The sequence below is a fragment of the Cryptomeria japonica genome, chromosome 10 (assembly GCF_030272615.1).
Source record: "Cryptomeria japonica chromosome 10, Sugi_1.0, whole genome shotgun sequence".
NCBI lineage: Eukaryota > Viridiplantae > Streptophyta > Pinopsida > Cupressales > Cupressaceae > Cryptomeria > Cryptomeria japonica.
Window position 1 is genome coordinate 2,324,195 of NC_081414.1, and position 23,608 is coordinate 2,347,802.

At 35.5% G+C, this 23,608-nt stretch overlaps 1 protein-coding gene across 1 annotated transcript; it reads left to right on the forward strand.

Annotated features, from left to right (window-relative positions):
- Window positions 1-4,014: 4,014 nt before the first annotated feature.
- LOC131069433 (ABC transporter C family member 5-like) lies at window positions 4,015-7,580 on the forward strand. The gene is made up of 6 exons (XM_058004855.2): window positions 4,015-4,467; window positions 4,528-4,750; window positions 4,948-5,957; window positions 6,195-6,281; window positions 6,392-7,087; window positions 7,332-7,580. The coding sequence occupies exons 1-6, from the start codon at window positions 4,015-4,017 to the stop codon at window positions 7,578-7,580; spliced, it is 2,718 nt and encodes a 905-aa protein (XP_057860838.2).
- The last annotated feature ends 16,028 nt before the right edge of the window (window positions 7,581-23,608 follow it).

Consider the following 23,608-nt stretch of genomic DNA (forward strand, 5'->3'; position numbering starts at 1 on the left):
CATCAACAAGGCTTCAAAAAGAGATGTGTTGATAGCAACTTATATATTAAAACATATGGTAATCTCATGATCATAGTTTTTGTGTATGTTGATGACATTTTCTTTGCGGGAAATAAGGATGTCTTGTGTAAAATATTTGCTGATAAAATGCAATCAGAGTTTGAAATGTCATTATTAGGAGAGTTGTCTTACTTCCTTGGACTACAAATATCACAGCTGAATACAAGTATATTTATCTCCCAAACTAAGTATGCAAAAGACATGTCGAAGAAGTTCCAAATGGAAGATTGCAAGTCGGTTAGTACACCCATGGTGATTGGATGCAAATTAAGAAAAAATGATGAGTCACCTAATGTAGATCAATGATTGGAAGCTTGTTGTACCTAACTACCTCTAGGCCTAACATAGTACAAGCAGTGTGTATGGTGGCTAGATTTCAAGCTGCCCCAAAGCAATATCATGTGAATGTTGTGAGAAGAATCTTCAGGTATCTACAAGGTACATTTGATTATGGTTTGTGGTATCCAAAGAATGATGAATTCACTTTGCAAGACTACACAGATGCAGATTGGGCAGGTTGTGTGGATGATAGGAAGAGCACTAGTGGTGGATCTTTCTTCCTTGGTGATAGATTGGTCTCATGGCACAACAAGAAACAAGAATCCATTTCTTTATCTATTGTTGAGGCTGAATACATAGTTGCAACTATATATTGTTCACAAGTTATTTGGATTAAACAGACACTCAAGGACATCTAGGTAGAGTATGCTTATCCAATCTCCATAAAATGTAACAATTCAAGTGCAATCAACATCTCCAAGAATCCTGCCATGCACTCAAGAACCAAACATATAGCAATTAAGTGCCATTTCTTGAGAGAGAAGATAGTTGGAAAAAAAAGTTAAGGTTGAATATGTGAGTACTAGTGAGCAAGTGGCTAATATTTTCACAAAACCCCTGCCTAAGGACACTTTTGAGTATTTGAGACTAAATTTGGGAGTTGTCCCTCCTTGATTTTGGTTCTTAGGGGGAGGTAATCATTTCTAAACAGGATTAGCAAAGTGCTAAAAGATGTTGCAGATGCATAGGCACATCAGAGGTGTATGCAATCATATGTACAGGTTGTCATAGGGGGAGTGTGTCCAGCTGAGAAAAGGCACGAGTTTAATAGTCCCTTTGCCATTGTTGTGAAAGGGGGAGTAGAGGCACGAGGTTGACATCAATGCCATAGGGGTGGATTGTTGGCATCGTTTTCTCATTGATGTCAACATGTATAGATGAGTTGCAGAGCCAATTTGGTTATGTTTGCAAGGCGAGATGAGTTGCAGAAGTGTTTGTTCAGATTCGACATCAGTGCATGAGAGCTTTGTTCATGTCGACTACACAATGACTGTGTGCTTGAGTTTATCATTCAAGCATCAGAAATGGTTGTGGAAAACCCAATGTGTCTTGCACCTTAGTAATAAGGCATTTCAATGTAAGTCTACCTTTCAGTAAGATCTTTTCCGATCTTGGTTGATCCACAGTCTCTATGATATTCTTGTCTTGTTGAAGAATTTCGGTGTGAGATCTTCCATGTCTCTGCGACACCCTTATTGTTTGTTGTGACTTTGCCCTTCAACAGGACTTCTTTAAGGCTAAGAAGCCACCCAAAGTCATATCGACATCCCTATTTCGAAGAGACTTCAGATTTATCTTGTTGACTTGCAATTCGAACCCTTGCTTTATCAACTTAGGAAATGTAGCCACTAGTTTTGTAGTGATCAAGTTTCATTCCACCGAATCTTTAATCTCCGATAGTGGACCCCAGCCTTTTTGTTCAGTGAGACTTTTCCTTTTGACTTTTCTCCTTGTCGACCTTTGGTGCAATACTAACATAATCTCTTTTTGTTATGATGAATAAGATGTCTTGTCGTTAATGTATCTTTTTTGGTATGACTTTGTGTTTCGGTAAAACACTTTTTGGTTCTTGGCGGCCTTTGATGCTATATTGAAATGATCTTTTTTGTTGTGATGTGCAACATGTCTGGTCGATAATATTTCTCTTTCGGTGTGACTTGGCCTTTCGAAAGAACTCAATTTGCTTCTTGTTGGCACTTTGGAACTATAGCGACATGGTTCTATTCACTGTGATGGATGCGAAGTCTTGGTGAAATACCACCAATAGTAAGGGTTGATCAAATGACGCCCCACCATCTCACGGTCAGGAAAAGTGGAGAAGGAAGACTCTTTGCGGGTCATAACCACAATGAAGAGTTGTTATCTCGCTAGCCCGTAGGAAGAAAATTTGATGTAAGATGATCTCGTGGGATAATAAACTAGAAGAAGGTGCACAATCCCACCATCCCACAGGTATATTCTTGTGATGCAGAGAAGGCGATGAGAAGTTCATCCAATATTGACTCAGAAGTGGCTCCACATGGATGGTAGACCCAAGTGAGGAAAGCTTCTACCCAACAACATAAAAGGAGATGTTGAGAACGTGGTAGGTATGAGACGAATCAATTTCCATCTGGATGAAATGAAAGGTTTTGCAGTCAAATTAGAATTGATCGTTGGTAGAGATGAAAGAAGGATGCATTTAAGGGAGAACAAGTTGCAGACTGTAGAGTTGCTCAAAAAGATTTGAATATCTTCTATCAATAAGATATCACAACCATGGGAATATCAGAAAATCTTCAATCGACAAGACATCAAGATACATGACAAGTGAAGATTACTAAATCTAGTAATTGGATCTCAGAGTTCAATCTAAAAATAGAAGAAGATGCAAATAATGATGGTGGCCAAGTAGGCTATATGACAGATTTCTTGGAAGCTCGAGAAGATTACTTTTGAATGTCCTTTTAGAGGGAATGTTTGTGATGTATGGAGATGGTCAAAAGAAGTAATTAAGAAGACATGTAGAGGTGTAGACAGTAGAGAGCAGTGTGAAAAGTGAAAAAGAGCATAAACTAGCTCGACTAGATCAGAGTGCACAAGCAAGCAACAGAAAAAGTTAGTTACATGGAGTATGATAGAGTGAGAGCATTGTATCAGGCAAAAATTGATAGCAAAGATCAGTGAGCAGAGGATAAAGTCTGTGAAACGTTGCATATTTATCTCTACCTTTATCCACCAATAAAAGATTGTGATCCCCCTTCTACTAGTGCAACTCTCAATACTTAACAACTTTCTTTTTATTGAAAAAATGGAAGAATAATTACAAGATGACAGTCTCATTTTTATTTTTTTAATGATATTGAGGGTTAACTCTCTTTTAATTGTTTTTGTCCAATTAGATTTGATTCCACCTAGTATCTCATTTCTACCATCCATTTTTTTAATAATATTTTATTGACACTTTTTAATTACTAAAATGTGAAAAACTTATTGACATATTAACTTATTTTTTTTATGAATATGTGCGTCAATATCTATTAGATTAAAAATAGGTTACCCATCCACAAAATAATATAGGGACACGTGGTCACCCCTCCAAGTCACATGGACAGTGCCCAAAAAATAGAACCAAAGTCGCATAGGTAGGACCCTGAAAAACAAAGAAACAACAAAACAAAATAACAGTCATGAAAGCTAAACCCGAGTAAAATAAAATCATATTCAATTATGCAGCAAGAGCAATCCTAGAAGACGGTGGAGGAGAAAGCCACTTCAAAGATTCTGGTCACCTACCACCACCACCAGTAGACGGCCCTACACCACCCGAAGACCAGACCCTCTTATTTGAATGCGATAATTTTAAAAAAAAAAAAAAGACTTATTAACGTATAAGTTATTTGCACGTGAGAGAAAAAAAAAGGAAAGAAGATACAATATGAATTTCTTCCACAGAAGATACAATATGAATTTCTTCCACAGAAGATACAATAATGTAGCGGAAGGGACAAAATTTATAGATGGCGCAGGGAAAATTTCAAGTGCGCTTGACGGTCAAGCCTTGGCTACAAGACACATCCATGCGGATTAAATACTAAATCGGACACCAGTCTTCCTTCACATTGCTCTTCACGAATGGTCATGGACTTAAAAACACCTTTGTTAGTAAACCCAAATGAAACGCACACTATTACTTCCTATGCAAATGCCAGTCTGCTCAGTCTGCTCACGTTCAGCTGGCTCAACTCTCTGCTTAAACATGGAAACAAGACATGTTTAAAGCTTGATCATGTGCCTTCTCTATTCGGCAAGGACACTGCTTTGCACTCAGATCTTACATTCCAATCCAACCTGAGTAAGCTTAGGGCAAACAGTCCATTATGCAGCACAGGGCTGGCAAAAGCTATATTCTTATCTATTTGGGAAGAATGGTCTGTGAATGCACTGTTTGCATTGGCTTATACCATTTCAACTTTTGTGGGTCCTTACCTGATAAGCCCATTAATGGAGTATTTGGAAGGAAAACAAGAACAAGTGTTTGGGTACGGGGGTGGATATATGCTTGCCTCTGTTTTCATTGGGACAAAGGTGATAGAATCATTTACAAGGCCATATTGGTTCTTTGGATCCCATAGGCTTAGCTTATAGATCAGATCAGCCCTGACAGCTGCCATATATAAGAAAGGTCTCAGGCTTTCATATGCAGCCAGGCAAAGACATTCTAGTGGAGAAATTATCAATTATGCAAGCACAGATGTCCACACTGTTGGAGACTTCGCTTGGTTTTGGCATGATATTTGTTTGTTGCCACTACAAATTCTGCTTGCTCTTTTCATTTTGTACCGAAATCTAGGGATAGCGTCACTAGCAGGTGAGGGTTTTTTTATGAGCTATTTATTTTCCATTGTGTAATTTTCCCATAATTTTCGGAATTAAACTTTGCATAATTTTGCATTCCTTCAAACTCAAACATCAGTTTGCCATGTTTAAAGATAATAAATCCGACACCATTCTATGCTCATTGCTAACTAAAGGTTTTCCATCCCTTGAATTTTACTCTGTTTACAGGCCTGGCAGCAACAATTGCCTTGGCACTTGCAAACCAGCCTTTTGCGGGATTGCAAAAGAAATTCCAATATAAGATAATGGAAGCCAAGGATGAGAGGATGAAGATCACTTCGGAGGCATTGAGGACTATGCAAATATTAAAACTTTATGCTTGGGAAACTAAATACATGCAGAGGTTACTGGATATGAGGAAAAATGAATGTGGATGGCTGTGGAAGTATTTATACGCTAGAGCTATTGTTAAATGTGTTTTCTGGGTAACTCCAATTCTTCTTTCGGCTGCGACATTTTGCATTTGTGTATTCGTAGGAGTAAATTTAACCACTGGAAAAGTCCTTACCACATTAGCAACTTTAAAAGTCCTTCAAGGTCCAATACAACTTCTTCCAGATTTAGTTTCTGCACTAGCTAAGACTAAAGTATCTCTCGACAGAATTGCCAACTTTCTGGAGATGGAAGAGCTTCAATGTACTGCAGTAGAAAGGACAGAAATGAGGCCAAGCGGAGCAATAATTGACATTGAAGGTGGAGAATTCAGTTGGGATCCTTTCTCGCCCCCATCTAATTTATCAGTAATTAGGTTGCAGGTGAAAGCTGGGATGAAAGTTGCGATCTGCGGACCAGTTGGTTCAGGTAAGTCAAACATTCTGTCATGTATTCTTGGAGAAATGACAAAAATATCTGGGGAAGTTAAGGCGAGAGGCCGCACAGCGTATGTTTCTCAGTCTCCATGGATACAGTCTGCGACAATACAAGAGAACATATTGTTTGGGAAGGCAATGAATGAAATGAAATATAAAGAAGTTATCAAAGCTTGTGCATTGGAAAAGGACCTCCAGCTGTTCTCTCAGGAAGACCAAACTCAGATAGGAGAGAGAGGTATTAACTTGAGTGGTGGACAAAAGCAAAGAATACAGCTCGCTCGTGCTATATACCAAGATGCACATATGTATCTTCTTGATGACCCTTTCAGTGCTGTTGATGCTGACACTGGAACTCACCTCTTCAAGGTATTAGAAACTTGAATCACACCACAAACATGGAATAAAATGTAAAAGCTCGTAGCAACTCTATGGCATAAGAAGTCAAGAACATTAATCTAGAATTCAATTCTTTGTTCCAATATACATTTGGGTAAGTGTCCTTCTCCAGGGAATGCTCCTGAGGTGGAAGTTCTTATAGACAGCAATGCACACAATCGTAGAGCTTTTTGTTTCAATGTACTGAATGGAATTTGTTGATTATAGGAATGCATACAAGGAATTTTGAGATCAAAGACCATATTATATGTGACTCACCAAGTTGGATTCTTACCTCCTGCAGACCTCATTCTAGTAAGCCCTATCTTGCGTATATAGAAATGCATGCCTGTTAGTATTTTTTCTTATCTTTTAAAAAAACTGTAAGAAAATTTCTTGATAAATTACATCATATCCCTAAACAGGTAATGCGAGATGGCATGGTTACTCAGGCTGGTAAATACAATAATCTTCTCCAAGAAAGCATGGATTTCATTAGAATGGTTGGTTCACATGATCAAGCTTTGGAGGCTGTTAATGCATTAAAAATCAAATCCAGTTTTAAAAGTAGTGGACATGAGCAAATGAGTGAACATACGAGTAAGAGACAGATAACATCTCAAAACTCTTGCAAGGCAACCAGTACCCTGAACATCCAGGATGCAGTACAAGATATAGAAAAGAATAGTAGAGAAAATGGTGCAGAGGATCCCAGACTTAAGAAAGAACAGATTGTGCAGGATGAAGAGAAACAGCAAGGAAGGGTTAGTTTTCAGATTTACTGTTCCTATCTAACTGCAGTATACAAGGGCCTCCTAGTCATTGTGATATTACTGGCTCACGTGTTTTTCCAAATATTGGAAATCTCTAGTAACTATTGGATGGCATCTGAATCTCCCACAAGCATAGATGACAAACAAATCATTGACAGTTCTCTTCTCATTTTAGTGTATATTTTACTGGCAGTGGGCAGTGTTTTTTGTGCATTGGTGCGCTCTGTAGTTCTGTCAAAAGCTGCTCTTCAGACAGCACAAATGTATTTTGTGAGAATGCTTACTTGTATTTTCCATGCACCAATGGCCTTCTTTGATGCAACTCCTACCCGTCGCATATTAAATCGGGTCAGTTCCGTAGTCCTTTTAACAGTTTCAATTTTGTTGTTATGTAGTAATACAGAAATAATTCTTTGGATCATTTTATGCATCCCCTATCTGTTGTTTGTACTGTTCATTCCATTGAGAATATTGTCTGTAGTTTGGCTTCACATAGAAATCAGTTAGGGAATATATAATGCTACAGTGTCAAACACAGAAGTGCAGATTTATTGATTTGTGCTAATCCAAAGCAGATCATTGGAATTGACAGGTATCCACGGATCAAACCGAAGTGGACAGGACACTTCCTTTCTACTTTGGGAGGCTAGCTTTCTCAGTGATAGATTTACTGGGGATAATTACTGTTATGTGTCAAGTTTCATGGAAGGTGTTTGCCATATCCATACTAGTCTTGGCAATTATTGTATGGTACCAGGTATGTTTCTCTTACATATTGTCCAGTTTTCCTCTAGCAAGAAATTTTCTGATTAAGATGAACAACCTTGTCCTCGAGTGTTAAACATATCATTATATGGTGGAATAGAAAATGGATCAAAAGGATTATCTCATTGTGGATAACTTTTCCATTTATTTGAAACTATGCGCATACCGTTTAATACATCATAGAATCTGGTCTTTTGCACCCATGGGCAAGAAAAATAAACCTCCTTTTCAAATACATCCAATTTAGCTATGACATGTTTCCCTATAAATTTTTAAATTCATTATCTTGACCAAGAAATAAAATAATTTCCTTGAAATATCGATTTTCATCTCCTGGAAAGGAAATTGCAAATAAGAAAACAATTGTCCTTTAAACTTTCCCACGATTTCTGATCATCCAAGAGTCTCCTAGAAGTGGGAAGGGGCCTAAAAAATGTGAGATCCTTCTGGTTCTACTACTTTGAAGATTCATCTATTTACATTGCCCAAGCATGTATCATTGTATAACTATGTCTTCTTCTCGATTTAACAAAACAGAAAAAAGAAACTTACCATAGACAATCTCATCTTAAATGGTGAGAGGTTTTGAGTAGCGACCACCCAATATTCCTCAAGATCGTGAGCTTATTTTCTAGTAAATATGGGAATACAAGGTCTGCCTCCAATTCTCATAAACGTCTTAAGTTGCATGACAATAGATTGGTTTTCGATCACTTGCATGACAATAACAAAGACCCATGGATTTGCCTTGCAAAGTTGTAGGTAAACGAATTTGTCAGTTTCTAATATCTATTTATTTGTTAATTATTCAAAATTCAGAGAAGTAACCAATTGTTTTTATCATTATCACACAAATGCTTTAACAGCAAAAATCCCTTCCATGCTGTCTTGTTAGAGAGGGGAATAAATTTAGAAATTAGTCACATCTGGATCAAAGATGGACTGATCTTAAAAGGGACTAATAGCAAGCACTTCAACAGCAACATTGTATCAGGTCAGGTTGTGAGACCCAAGCATTTTAAGGAGTGGCTTTGGGGTGTTGGAAATAAGCTACACTTGAACCAAAAATGGATTGGTTCTAAAAGGACTAGTAGCTCAGTGGTAAAGCACTCCAACAACAAATAGAACATCTTAAGTTTGAGTCTTAGTTGTTCCATGAAAAACTCAACAAAAAGATCTTGTGTGTTACTATTTACAAAGATTTCCCCATAGATCATCAGTTTAAAGCTTGATCATGTGCCTTCTCTATTCAGCAAGGACACTGCTTTGCACTCAGATCTTAAATTTGAGAGGTCCGTTTTGTGGAGTTGCATTACGCAATAATATAAAAGCCAAACTTAGATCCTCTTTTTCTTTTGTGTCTGTGTTTCATAGAATGATTTTTTCTCTTCGTTACAAGCTTTGAGAAAATGCCACATCAAAATGTTCATTTTGGGTTGAATACCAACATAAGGGTAGAAGTTGATGAAGGAAGTACTTGAGAAATCTTTAAATCAAGAAAGGAACATTCAAATCCTTGTAGCAACAAGATAGAACTTTAACAAGAATCGTTCATTCAAAAGGAAGCATGAATTCAAGGAGAACTCAAACTTCAACAAGTATCAAGAGTTTAATAAATCTAGAAGGAGGCCACATCCTAATCAAATCAAAGGGATAAATACAATAATAATAGGAGGAATTATGATGGAAATGATCAACAAATAGGATAACTTATTGACCAAGGTTTGATGAAGCAAGGAAGGATCCTCCTACAAATCGGGAAAATAATGATAGAGCTATTTAGAGTTTTGGAAAGACGCCAATACCAATTGCACAACAAAGAGGTTTATCAATGCAAACTATAATGAAATCAATATGATGCTACATGGAAAGACATGAATGAGATACAATAGATGTTTTCAATAAAATCCTTAAAATATTATATTAAATAGGTGCATCGGGACGATGCACAATTCAAGGGGGGGAGGATGTCATAACCCTCTTTTTGGACCTTGATATGACTTATTATTATTATTATTATTATTATTATTATTATTATTACAATATTAATTTTATGGGTAATGTTAGAAAGAAAAGATAAATTGAAATGAGGTTGGAGTTTTTAAATAAAAAGGAATTTAAGTGGTGACACACACATGAAGTCATAATTTATTTGAAAATTGCTTATTTTATCAATATCCTAATTGAGCACATGGTGTAGCAAAAATAAGAAGATTCTAGAAAAGAAATTTCAAATTCAAAATATTAAGGAATAAATATTATATTTAGCAAACATATGACATGGGAGTTACAAATTAATTCTATGACAAGAATATTTCTATTCATGGAAATTTTATGACAAGGGAGTTACAAAAATAATTCTTGATAAAATGGAAGAAATAAATAAATTGACAACAAGGGAGTTACAATATTATTTCTAGCATATTCTCTTACAAATATTAATTGAAGAATCTCCTTATTTTGGAAAATTATTTTTATGGATGGTGAAAGTTATTTACATCTTCAAAATCTATAAATTAGGAGGATGTTGGGTGTATTTTGTAGACTCCTTTTGGAGAGATTTTTATGGAGTTTCATTATTATGAATAGTTATAGTTTAGAAGTTTTGTGAGCATCGAATACAGGTTAAATATTGGAAGTAGATATTGGAATACAGGTTAAATATTGGAAGTAGACTATATATTGGAAGTAGATATATAGTTTAGAAGTTTTGTGAGCATGGAATACAGGTTAAAAAAGAACTCCCTGAATAAAATTGTCAATATATTTTTTTGTAGAATTTTCTTTCAACATTAAATTTCAACATATTTCTCTGTAATAATTTTCTTTAACATTTGTGGATACGTTTCTCTTTAGAAATAGGGCTTTCAAAAAGTAATGACTATTTAGAAACTTTATATTTTGGTTTTTAAATTTATTTATTTATTTTCAGATTATCCAGTTGCTTGATTTTTGCATGAAAGTAATTACATCATCTTTGAACACAAATTAAATTATATCCAAACAATTGAAGACATTTTTAGTAGCCTTTTTCAGAGTTATAGAAACCTTCATTACTAAGTAAATTAAATTTAATAGTTAAATTTAGATTCGATATGAGTAACTATTAAGTAAGTAAATTAAATGGTGTAAACCAATTTATTCATTTAGAATTAGCTCAGCATGAGTAAATAAGTATTTAAATATTGTGTCACATTTAAGATATCAGTTTTAGTTAAATTTTACTATAATTGTATTAGTTTGATAAAAAATTTAGATGATATTATCAATGATTTTTACTTATAATTTGTTTATTTGTATTATTAAAATCAATTTGAAAATTGGGTAATTTTCTCTTAAGAAAAAAACAAACAAACTTATTATTGGAATTAATTTATAACTTGGGGAATTATAAATGTTTTTTTTCTTAATAGTTGAAACTTATATTAGTAGAATGCATTTATTAATTAAAATGGGTTTTGCTTTAAAATGTTTTCCTTAGTGGATGAGAAAATTGATTATTAATTATATTAAGTGGTAATTAATCTTTTAAGAGAATTTTAATGAACCTGGCTCATGCCAAAGGGTCACCGATTAGGGTTCTATTGATGAGAATTTAAGTTGCAAATTTTGACCTCCCCTTCATGATGGAAAAGAAAACCCCTCTGGGGTTTTGAAAGGATAAATATTGTATAAGGCAAAGAGTCAATTAACACATTTGGCATTTCATTAGATAATCAAACATTAAGAAACCTACTATCTAAAATTAATCTTTCTTAGGATGTAGATATAACAGTTAAATCTTCTTATTAAATAGATTAGTTTGTCTTAGGAAAACAAAAGATAGGAAAATGATACTTCATCAATGATACACTTATTCTATAGTACCAGTTCTTTTTCATCAAGTATCACTATTTATTCTCAATTAATAATAAATGGAAATACCCTTTTGTATACTTCAAAAATTACTGCAGGTGTTAAGGATTAAAAGATTTTACCTCCCAAGTAAATTTGTGTTTAGTTACACACTTTTTGTATTTCAAGAAATATGAAGTAATGTTTAGCTAAAGTTTCCTCAATTCAAGAAGTTGGATATATTTGTTTTTGCAAGGTTAAAACTCACGATATAGAGTATACAAGACATTTGAGAATAATCAATCTATGAATAGTTAAAGATATATAAGAGTAGTAAAGGCGAAGTTACATTTATGTCGCAAAGTATTTAGTATGGATGAATTTAATTAGCATTTAAATTTGGAGATAAGTCGCAAGATATAATCTATTTTGTAAGAATATTAGTATTTATTCGTGTTAACAATCTCCTTAATCTTGTTGAATCAAGGGAATTAAATTTGTACATCAGACTCATCTAAATAGTTAAGATTTAATGGGTTATTAGCATTTTTATTTTATTATAAATTATTAATTTCTATTGCAATCATCGTCAAATTTAAGTTAAATATTGATCAAAATTGTCTAATTCCTTGGTTCCCTTAATCAATTGTTTATTCAAATAAACAAATCAATATTTGATTTTAATTTGTCCTGATTTTAGAAATTGAACATTTGTTAATCTTTAATGTAAGTTACATTTTTTGCAAGTTACACAAGTTACGCATTTATTGTACTATGCATGTTACTTATTTATTATTATCATGCAAGTTATTTTCAGGAAGTTAGATATAATGGTCCTCACAATTTGAATATTAATCTTCTAGTAGGAAATGGGTTGGCATTTTCAAGAGGCTCCTCATTTCATAGAATTTGTTTGTTTTCAAGTCTTTGCAATAATGATCTCAATTTTAGGTTGCACTATGATAATGTTTATTTAAGTTTTCAATAGTATAATAGTTTCATTCCATAGTGTTACTTAAGCTTAATAAGCACTTAGATAGATAACTAAACAAGAGGTGATGGAAACAAAAACCTAGCAGCGTTCGGTATCTATGGTGCCTCTAGGTCATGCTTACAGGTAATGTCGTCATATTGAACTACTGCACTTAACGCCTAATAAAGATGCAACAACGACGTCTATAGCATCATCCCTATAAATCGTCGAGGAGTAATAAGGGTCGTATGGAAGTTAAAATCCAAGGGACGGGTAATCCCCCTTGGATCGATAATCTAAAAAGATTAATTTTTAAATGAATTTACATCCGATCAGTTGAACTTTAGATAACCCCATTAGGGTTTGGATGTGTGTGAAGATCTTGAAAATTTATTTTATCTTGATGATTTCAGCGGATGATAACAGATTAAGGGTGACTTATTTAATAGGAAATAGGGATAGGAAATAGGGCTTAGTTGTTTTAGGCCACAAGAAAAAGGCCATCTTGAGTCTTTTTGCTATAAGAGCTACCATCGTGGGTAGCAACCGCAGAGAAACTGTCTGGGACATTGACCCTAGAAAGGGTTGCATACCCACCAAACAATTTACATTAAACTATAGTTAGAAATGAGAACTACATACTTTACGCCTTGATCCCGTGCTGAAACGGGTATGTAGGCAGTCTAGGGATGGAGTTGTCCCTTATACCCAGGCGTTCGGGGATGGGGATTAGAATTTGATTTTTGGTGAGTAGGTTGTTCTTGAAGCTCCTTGGTCTTTTAATCAAATGGTACAAATACTAATTGAAAGGTTCAAATTAATTCAATGCATACTCAGAAGGAATCTTGTATGGATTTGCTTGACTTCTTGAGGCTTTAGGATGAATTCCGAGGCAGAACTCAAGCTTGTTTATGTAATTATTTTTATACTCCTAAGGACGGCAACCTCGGTGCACTCCTAGTAGGGGAGTGTAGTCTTTAGAGAGTGGCTCAGGACCCGAATGGTCCCGATGAGCCTAAAGTCTCTAGCCAGAGCATATCCTATTCTTATGAATAGATGCCTACCCTGTTTGGGTAGATGCCTATCCCGGATTGGATAGATGAAACCTCTTGTCTCATATGGATAGATGCCTAACTTGTATGGTTAGATTCCTAACCCATATGGTTAGATGCCTAGTCCCGTATGGATAGATGCCTAACCCGTATGGTTAGATACCTAACCCATATGGTTAGATGCCTAGTCCCGTATGGATAGAAGCCTAACCCGTATGTTTAGATGCCCATCCCAGTTGGATGGATGCCTATCTTGTTTTGATAGATGTACTTGAGTATGTGATTGAGTCAAACATAATAGAATAAGTAAGAATAATTAATCATCATCTAAAGAAAAAATCAGTTGAGCTTTTGGATTAAGTTAAGTGGGTTATTACACATTCTTTATATAACACTTTAAAATCTAAGGATAACTTTTCTCTACTAATACCATACTTTCCAAGTTTACTACTATGCAGAACTTGACACATTCTCCACTAGTCACATCCATGTTAGATAGTTCATGAGGGGGAAAGAAATTAAAAAAAAAGGAAATAAGGGTCATGATAGATACCAACCTAACTAAGGGACACCAAAACCTATTTATGAGACTAGATCTTTGATATAGAATAAGGGCCAACACATTAATTCATAGAAATGTGTAATGTTGAAAATTGTGTACTTGCACAATTTCATGCTATATTTTGAACTTTCTATAGTATCCATTTTTATAATATATTTTTAATATTTTCACACCCCATATTTTTCCCATATTTGAATATCATAATTTTGATTTTATTTATTGGGAATGCAACAAAAGGGGAAGGATTAAAATCAAGGTGCACTTGTTCTAAACCCTCTCATTTCCATTCTAAAATTGGTCAAAAAAAAATTCATTCGTCATAAAATCACTTTCTTTAGATCAACTTGATTGGGTGTGTCTTCCACATATTGAAAATGTGATTAAAATTAACCTTTCACATTTGGATTTGGACTTAAAATAAAATGTCTTTTCATCGCCAAGATCAGTTATGTATGATCTCCTCTTGGAACCCGACAGTAACCTTGAGTGGTTAGAAATAAGTGATCTTGTTTTTATTTTTAGGAGGCCTACCTAAAGAAGTGATCACTCTAGGGGACAACCCCAACTCCTGTGTTTTTTGATGGAGTATAAATAGCAAGGAAAAATCAAAAGACACACCTCTTGGAAGTTAAATATTGCCAATTTTGGGCTAAGCCTCTAAGAACTTTATACCTTAGAGAAGTGAAGGTGGAGAGTGGGTTACCCTCTCTTCTTGATTGTTTGATAATATTTATCTTTCATTTCATGGATTTAGGCCTCACGTACCCTTGTGATATATAGAGGATACCCCCAGTTGAGCTTGTCAAACCTATAGTTGAACTTTTTGGCCATCATTTTTTGTGTATACAAGGATTGATACTCCCACTTGAGTAGGTTGGTTGGTGTGTCTTATGTGCTTGAATGTTTAGACCACCTTCCCTACTTGAAACCAAAATGGGACACATCATCCAAATTGAGCCTAGATTTTTGTCTTTTGCATTTTTTTCTTGTGTGTTTTCATATTTAATGAAAAATCCAAAAAAAATCATAAAAACCAAAAATCCATAAAATTAAAAACCAAAAATATTTAAACAATCATCATGGATTGGCATTACATAATTCGTAGGGAAGGTGAAGAATATATCTCTCTTCTTCCACCACAAACAAAGATATTAGCTCAAGAATTAAGGATCTTAAAACAACAACTTGAAGAGATTGAATTTAGTATAGCCAAAGCCTCCACATCACAACAAAACACCTTCTCCATAGACACATGCATTCCAAACCCAAATTTCAAGGATCGATATGAAACCATAGTTAAGGAAGTTAAGCATCTAGGAAAAAACCTTAAGTCAAATATACAAACTATATTCCCCCAAAAAACATTCTACCCAATCAACAATCCACATGCACACCTAGCACTGTAAACAACCAAGTCAACATCCAAAGGACAACATCAAAACCTATACTTAACTCATGTAAACAAATTACACCTTTGGGAGAGACAATAGTGTTGGTATTTTGGTATGGTTTTGTCATTGATGTCAACACCTACTAAACACTTATCAACTCTGGCACTTTGGAGAATCAACAACATTCACCGGTAAGCAAGTGACTTATGCACAGTCACCGATATCTAGTACACCGGCAGGATATAATGGTCACCGGCACTTGGAAGGGCATGGAAAACACTTGGTTATGTCGAAGACATCGTGTGGACACTTTGTCTTGGAGTTTTTTTTATTGGTATATTCGTATTTGCATATTTGTTGTTACCAGCAAATAGGTCTAGGTTACACCGATAGGTTTATCTTTTCCAGATCAGCATGGCATGCTATGGACATGACTTATTGTTGTTGTAAATGCATTGAGCCGACACGTTGAATCGGTTATTGCATTGGGTATTAATTTATTTGTAAAATGATTTTATTGTAATATCTTGTAGAGCCGACCTACTAAAACTGGTCTTAGGGTATAGTATAAATGTAAGATCTTATTTGTAAGATCGGATGTGGAATGCGAAAAAGGATTGTGTGAAGGTATATGCGAGAATAAGTAGAGCTATACACACAGACATCATTTGAAGGTTGAAGGAGGGTTTTTGTGAAGACAATCAGAACTATACCGGTACTGAATCCGGCATATGAAGATGCTATTTTGAGTAGTACATTCTTATTGGATTTAACCATCCAATTGTAGTCAGTGTGACTCCTATTTTGTGATTGAGCATTGAGCTCTAGGTGCTTAGCCTTTCTGCATGTCCAGACCCCATTTGTATACACTTACTATTTGCAGTAGTATCATTTGATTGTGGGTAAGGTTTCCCATCGTGGTTTTTCCCCTTACAGGGTTTCCACGTACAAATATTGGTGTTATGTGTTGTGGATGACTTTGTCTTTTTGTTTCATGCATTAATCCTTGCCGGTATTGCAATTAACTGTTAAAACTATCTACCAACATATTAGACTGGTTTATCGGTATTAAGCATTAAGTTGGTTAAGTTGTTTTTGGTTTGAATTTGTTTGAAAACTCATTCACCCCACCCCCTCTTAGTTGTCTTTGGGACCTAACAATTGGTATCAGAGCCTAGTCCTTTTTTGCAAAAGTTTAATAGCTTGAGGAGATCCAATGTCTACTAACTATTTCAAGGAGGACAGTCCTAAACTTGATGCAACCAACTATTGCATATGGAAGATCAGAATGGAGACACATCTAAATTGCATTGGAAAGGACATTTGGGATGTTACAAAGAATGGTTATACTGCTTCTACTTAGAGTCAGCCCAATCCACCTAACTTGACTAAAGATGAGGAAAATGATTGCAAAGCAAGAGAAGCACTTTTGAGCGCATTATCAGATCAGCAAATCATGGGACTATCACATAGGTCTACTGCTAAAGCTATTTGGGATCATTTGGAAACACTGAATGAAGGAGATTCCACAGTCAAAATTGCAAAACTTGAAAGCTTCCAGGTCAGGTATGAACATCTGAAAATGGAAGAAGATGAAAGGATTTCCGCTTTCATGGAAAGAATAAATGAGATTGTTTTGGGTATTAAATGTTGTGGAGGTGGTGTAGGATCACCCTTTCAAGCTCTCCCTCCTTCTTGTTTTTTTGGTGTTATGCTTCTTATGAAGCCATTGTACATAAAATAATGAGCCATGTGCTCATAGGTCCTAGTTAGGGTCCTAGTGGAGATCTTAGGGGTCATAAGACAAGATTGTGATTTTCTTGATAATGGAGGGTATGTGTGTCTTTGAAGTGTTTAGGGGTCCTTTATAACATGGTGGTGTCCTTAGGTTGGCCCAATGTGGGTCTAAGAGTCATAAAAAGCAACATTGGGAAAGTTGCTCAAAAGTTGCAAAAGTTGCATGACAACTTTTAAAAGTTGTCAAGCAACTTTTCCACCATGATGTCAAATTCTTTAGGTTAATGTGGAAAAACCTAGTATGGGCACATAGACTGAGGTATAGGTAGTATAAGTACTTTCAAACCCTAAATGAATGGATTGGATGTCAAACACTATACGGCCTAAGCAAAAAGACCAGTCTGAGACTGTAAAACTATTACCAGTCAGTTTGAATGAAGCAACCAAGCAAGTTAATGGATTGAGAAGCATCCAAAATTGTGTGGAATGATTTTCATGGTGTAAATAATTTCATTTCAATCAATTAGTTTAGGTTTTTATTTGCAAATTGAGTGTGTTTGTAAATAGTCTGTAAATTGTCTTCTTACTGTCCAGTTTTGGACAGGATTGTGTAAATGGCTGCATAACTCCATTCCCTGTTGTGGAACCATCATGAAACCATGGGGAATGAGAGTGTAGACCTTGTACCATACTGGAAAAAAAAGCAGGGCCCTTAAAAATGCAGGAAGGCCAAGCAAAGACCCACTCCTAGGCGAGACTGGACAGTGCCTGGTTAGGAGAGGTCAAATTGTAGAGGTCTTGGAGAGCAAGGTTGGTTAGTGGAGAGTGAATCCTTTGGAGGAGGTGTAGAGGAGTGAGTGAAGAATCATTGGTGTGAAGGAGGAGCCTCCACCAATCCAAACAAGGTGGCTAAAACTCAAAACACTCACTATGACCCAGGCAGACACTAGAAACCCTCACAAAACCCTTAAAAACCCCAAAATTCGCCCTAGGCACTGTACGACCACTTGGAGGCCCAAAACCTATAAAATGCTTGAGCCCTTGCCAATTGAATGGTAGTCCATTTTGGGAGTTAGGGTTGTTTGTGCATCGTTTGTGAGAGGGAGCCCTAGAAGATCGGGTAGGAGGCCTAATTGGTCCTAATCCTTGTAGCCCTATTTGAAGGCAAAAACCCAAATTTGTGAAATCGGTAAGGGGTTAGAATCTTGAAACCTCTTGGGGGCACATGAATGGGTGGATAGACCATGAAATAGACCTAAAACAACCTTGCTAAGACTTTGGAAGGTGTGGAACAAGATTAGCCCTTATTAGCCATAGTAAGGGGTTTTGAGTCTCATGAGTAGGTGAGACCTTAGGAGCAGCATAGAAACTCATTGGTGGGTGGATTGGGCAAGGTCAGGGGATTCCTCAAGAAAAGGAAGTCCTAGAGACCCTAGGGTGTGAGGAGAATGCCAGGATATCCAAGGAAAGGATCCAAGAGCATAGACTAGGCTAGTCTATCCCATACCCCCTCCCATCAGGAGGAACCTTAAGTGAGGATGAAATTGTTTCAAAAGTTTTAAGAGGATTGCCACCGGCATATAAAATGAAATTCACTACTATAAATGAGTTAAGAACAATGCCTAATACATCAGTAACTAGGGATACATTGATTGGAAAACTTTCAGCTTTTGAAATTGAAGAATTTGGTCCTGTTGCTACTATAAAGACAAATTTAGCCTTTAAAGCATCTACATCATCTGCACCATCATTTGACAAATCAGATTGGAAATCCTTTTATGCAAGAGAACTTGAAGAAAGCAGGAAAGAAAATGAAGAACTTGAAGCACTATTTGCAAGGTAAATGCCTAAAGGTCCAGTTGGAAGTAAGTATGAAGGTAAAGCACCCTTTAAATGTTTTAAGTGCAATAAGATTGGTCATATGGCTTCAAGATGCCCTGATAGACATGCTAGACTAAGAGAAGAAGCTAGAAGAACATACAAGCCTAACCCTAAATATCAAAGATACAAATTTAAGAAGAATAAAGACAAATCTTGTTACATTACTGATGAAGGAGTGACTGATGATTCTGATGAGGATCCGACCGATAATGGATGGGTTTTTGTTGCTATAACAGAAGATCAACCGACACCTACTACTCAACCAGTAGAACAGGCCTTGGCAGCTAAAGTTGAAGTAAAGGATGAGTGGATCATTGATTCAGGATGCTCACATCATATGACAGGAGATAAAGGTAAATTCTTGAACTTTCAAGAATACAATGGAGGCTTAGTAATATTTGGAGATAATAAAGCTTGTTTGATCAAAGGTAAGGGTACAATATCTCTTGATGGTAAGAATAATACTGACAATGTCTACTATGTTGAAGGTTTAAAACATAATCTTTTGAGTGTTGGTCAATTAGTTGAGAAAGGATTTCAGTTACAATTCAAAAATGGAAAATGCAAAATCATGAATAGAACTGGTTTGGAAATTGCAATCGGTAATCAGACTAGAGGTAATATCTTTCATTTGAATAATAGTGAAAAGACATGCTTAATTGCACATATTGATGAAAGTTGGCTATGGCATAAGAGACTCTGTCATGTAAATTTTGATTGCATGGTGAAAATCAGTACTACTAAGGCAGTTAGAGATTTACCTAAAATTGTCAAACCTCACTATACAGTATGTAAGGAATGTCAATTTGGAAAACAAGTTAAAGCTAGTTTCAAAAGTATTCCAGAAAAATCCAATAATGCTCTTGATTTAATTCATACTGATTTATGTGGTCCAGCTAGAACTAAAAGCTTACAAGGTGATAGATATTTCATGCTAATCATTGATGACTATTCTAGAATGTGTTGGGTTACTTTTATCAGAGAAAAATCAGAAGCACTTGGAAAGTTCAAACTGTTCAAAGCAATGGTAGAAAATGAAACCGGTAAGAAAATCAAATGTCTAAAATCAGATCAAGGAGGAGAATTTACATCTAAGGAATTTAATACATTCTGTGAAGTAAATGGAATCAGAAGACAGCTATCAGCACCTTGGACACCACAACAGAATGAAGTTGTTGAAAAGAAAAACAGAACTATCTTGGATGCAACAAGAAGTATGTTATCAGAAGCAAACCTACCACATGTATATTGGAGAGAGGCAGTAAGTACAGCGGTCTATACATTCAACAAAGTTCACATCAAAGGTGAAACCGGTAAGACCCCTCATGAACTATGGTTTGGTATTACTCCTACTCTTAAATATTTCAGAATTTTTGGAAGTAAATGCTATATCAGAAGAGATGAGTATATTGGCAAATTTGATCCTAGAAGTGATGAAGGAATATTTCTTGGTTATTATCTAAAAGCAAGGCATGTAGATGTTTTAATAAAAGATTGCAAAATATTGTTGAAAGTACAAATGTAAAGATTGATGAACAATTTAGAGGAACTTCAAGGTATATAGACTCTGAACAGGCAACAAAATTTTGACAAATGAACCTACACTAAATCCACCGGTACAGAATGAAGATCCAGTTACACCGGTATCATCTAAAAATTCCTCAGTAACTGAGGAACAACATCAAACAAAGACACCTCGGTATGTAAGACTGAATCATTCTGAAGATCAGATAATTGGAAACAAGTATAAGGGAGTTATGACAAGAGGAAGATTGGCAAATGAAGAGGTATGTCTTATTTCTCAAATTGAACCATCATCAGTTAATGAGGCATGTGAAGATAAATATTGGATTAAAGCTATGGAAGAAGAATTAGAACAAATTGAAAAGAATAACACTTGGACATTAGTTCCCTGGCCTAAAGATAAAACTGTAATTGGAACCAAATGGGTATTTAGAAAAAAACCTAATGAAGATGGTAAGGTTATCAGAACTAAAGCAAGACTAGTGTGTAAGGGATATTCTCAAAAAGAAGGAATTGATTACAATGAAACCTTTGCACCGGTAGCTAGAATTGAGGCAATTAGATTGTTTTTGGCTTTTGCAACACATAAGAACTACAAAGTATATCAAATGGATATTAAATGTGAATTTTTGAATGGAGATCTTGAAGAAGAAGTTTACATTGAACAACCTGGTGGATTTTCTTTGACAGATAACAAAGATATGGTTTGCAAGTTAAGAAAAGCTTTGTATGGATTGAAACAAGCTCCAAGAGCTTGGTATGCAAGATTGGATAAGTAACTTTTGAAGATTGGTTTTTCTAAAGGTAATGCAAACAACAATTTATATTATAAAGTGACTAATGATGATATCTTGGTTATAGAAGTTTTTGTTGATGATATAATCTTTGGAGGAGAAGATGGATTATGTAAAGAATTTTCTATTAAAATGCAGCAAGAATTTGAAATGTCTATGATTGGAGAAATAAAATTATTTTTACGATTGCAGATTTCACAGACTGATAAAGGTATATTCTTGAGTCAATCCAAGTACTTAAAAGAGTTACTAAAGAAATTTGGGATGGAGAACTCTAAACCGGTAAGCACACCTATGACTACAAATGACAAATTATCACTAAGGGATGAATCTACACCTGTTAATCTAACTAGATACAAATCTATGATAGGAGGTTTATTGTATTTGACACAAACTAGACCTATTATTATGAATGCAGTATGTATTGTTTCAAGATTTCAGAGTAATCCTAGAGAAAATCATGAATCAAAAGTAAAAAAGGATTTTCCGGTTCTTACAAGGCACTATAAATCTTGGATTATGGTATCCTAGAGATGAAAACTTTGAATTATGTGCATACACATATGCAAATTGGGCATGAGATGAGGATGATAGAAAAAGAACCACCGGCGGAGCATTCTTTCTTGGAAGCAGACTAGTTTCTTGGTTGAGTAAGAAACAGAGTTGTACATCTTTATCAACAGTAGAATCAGAATATGTTGCAACAACAACTAACTGTACACAGGTACTATGGCTTAAGAAAATGTTGAAAGACATAAAGGTAAAATGCAAGGAACCTATTACTATCTATTGTGATAACACTGCAACAATTGATATATCTAAGAATCCGGTATTACATTCTAAAACCAAACACGTTTCTATCAAACTGAATTTTCTAAGGGAAAATGTTGAAGCAAAAGAGATAAAACTGGTTTATGAGAATACTAAAGAGCAGATTGTAGATATCTTCACTAAACCTCTACCTAAGGAGACTTTTGAATATCTCAGAGACCAGCTTAGGGTCATACCCCCACCGGTAGAGACTTAGGAAGTTGATGTTTGTCATCAACCGGCAGAATTAACAAAGAAATCTTTTACTCTGGCTTTGATGTGAAAGCTACTTCTCAGGGGGAGTAGTTGTTATACTAAATTGATTGGTATTTTGTCTATGAACTTGGCTTGGTAATAACTTTGGCACTTGATGTCAAAGGGGGAGAGATTGGTATGGAAAAACACAAGGAAAACACATGTTGCTCCAAGGGGGAGAGATTATTATTTAGGAGAGATTATTACACTCTGTATCTGTATTTTGATTTCTGGTTATGATCTCTTTTTTGGGAGATTGTTGGTTTTTGGTATTTGGCATTTCTGTTTTGGCACTTTGATGGTTTTTCCATCTTGTGTTGCCATCAATGCCAAAGGGGGAGATTGTTGGTATTTTGGTATGGTTTTGTCATTGATGTAAAGATAATATTTCCAATCATTGATGAAAATCACATACCCATGTCTAGCGATGGCTCATCCCAAAACAAAGCTTCCATTTCTCACATCATTCCTTCACCCCCTAATACTTTACACCAAAAATCGCCACCATCTCCATCAAACAATGAACCCAATAATAATACCTTTAAATTTTACCCCCAAGGGATACCCACTATAGAAGTCCAAGCTAATCCACTTCTTGATATCAATCCATCTCATAATTCAAAAATCCTAGAGCCAATGCCATCATGCACTCCATCCCCAATCAAAACTACTTAAGAGAGTCATATTCAAAATCTAGTCCTATCATGCCAAAATGTGGTCTCCATCCAAGAATCCCCTATGCATATCCAAACTCATGCCCTGTGTCAAGACGATAATCCAAAGTATGAACAAACAAGTCCTAAAATGAATCAATATCAAGATCACAAATATTTTCCATCGCATCCAATTTTTTTATGAAAACCTCATCTCCCTAGAGTGTCATGATGATCCCCTTATACCTTTTCATTCCATCCTAGATGACCCCACCATACCTTTCCATTCCTTCCAAGATGATCCCCTTCTATCTCCAAAGTGAAGTATCCTTCCAAGTCCTACTCACAATCCACTTCCTAAGAAAGATCGTGATATCCCTTCCATCCTTTCCAATGACCCTATTCCAAATCAAGAGCAAAGCATCCTTTCCACTCAATGAAATGATCCTTCTCCATGTCAAGATCAAAGTATCCCTTCGTATCCTTGTCATAATTCTCCTTATTCTCCTCAAGATACTATCATCCCTTCTTATCCACCTCATGATCCTAATCCTCCTAAATATGCCATCATCCCTATCCAAACTTTTCATGAAACCCTTACATATCCACTTGGTTCATCCTCTTTCATCCAATTTGTT

What these genes read in the sequence shown, in the direction of transcription:
- LOC131069433 (XM_058004855.2), top strand. Translation starts at nt 4,015, where the DNA reads ATGGTCATGGACTTAAAAACACCTTTGTTAGTAAACCCAAATGAAACG. An exon ending in CTGGAACTCACCTCTTCAAG is followed by an intron (nt 5,958 to 6,194) that starts GTATTAGAAACT and finishes TGTTGATTATAG; the next exon opens with GAATGCATACAAGGAATTTT. An exon ending in CCCGTCGCATATTAAATCGG is followed by an intron (nt 7,088 to 7,331) that starts GTCAGTTCCGTA and finishes TGGAATTGACAG; the next exon opens with GTATCCACGGATCAAACCGA.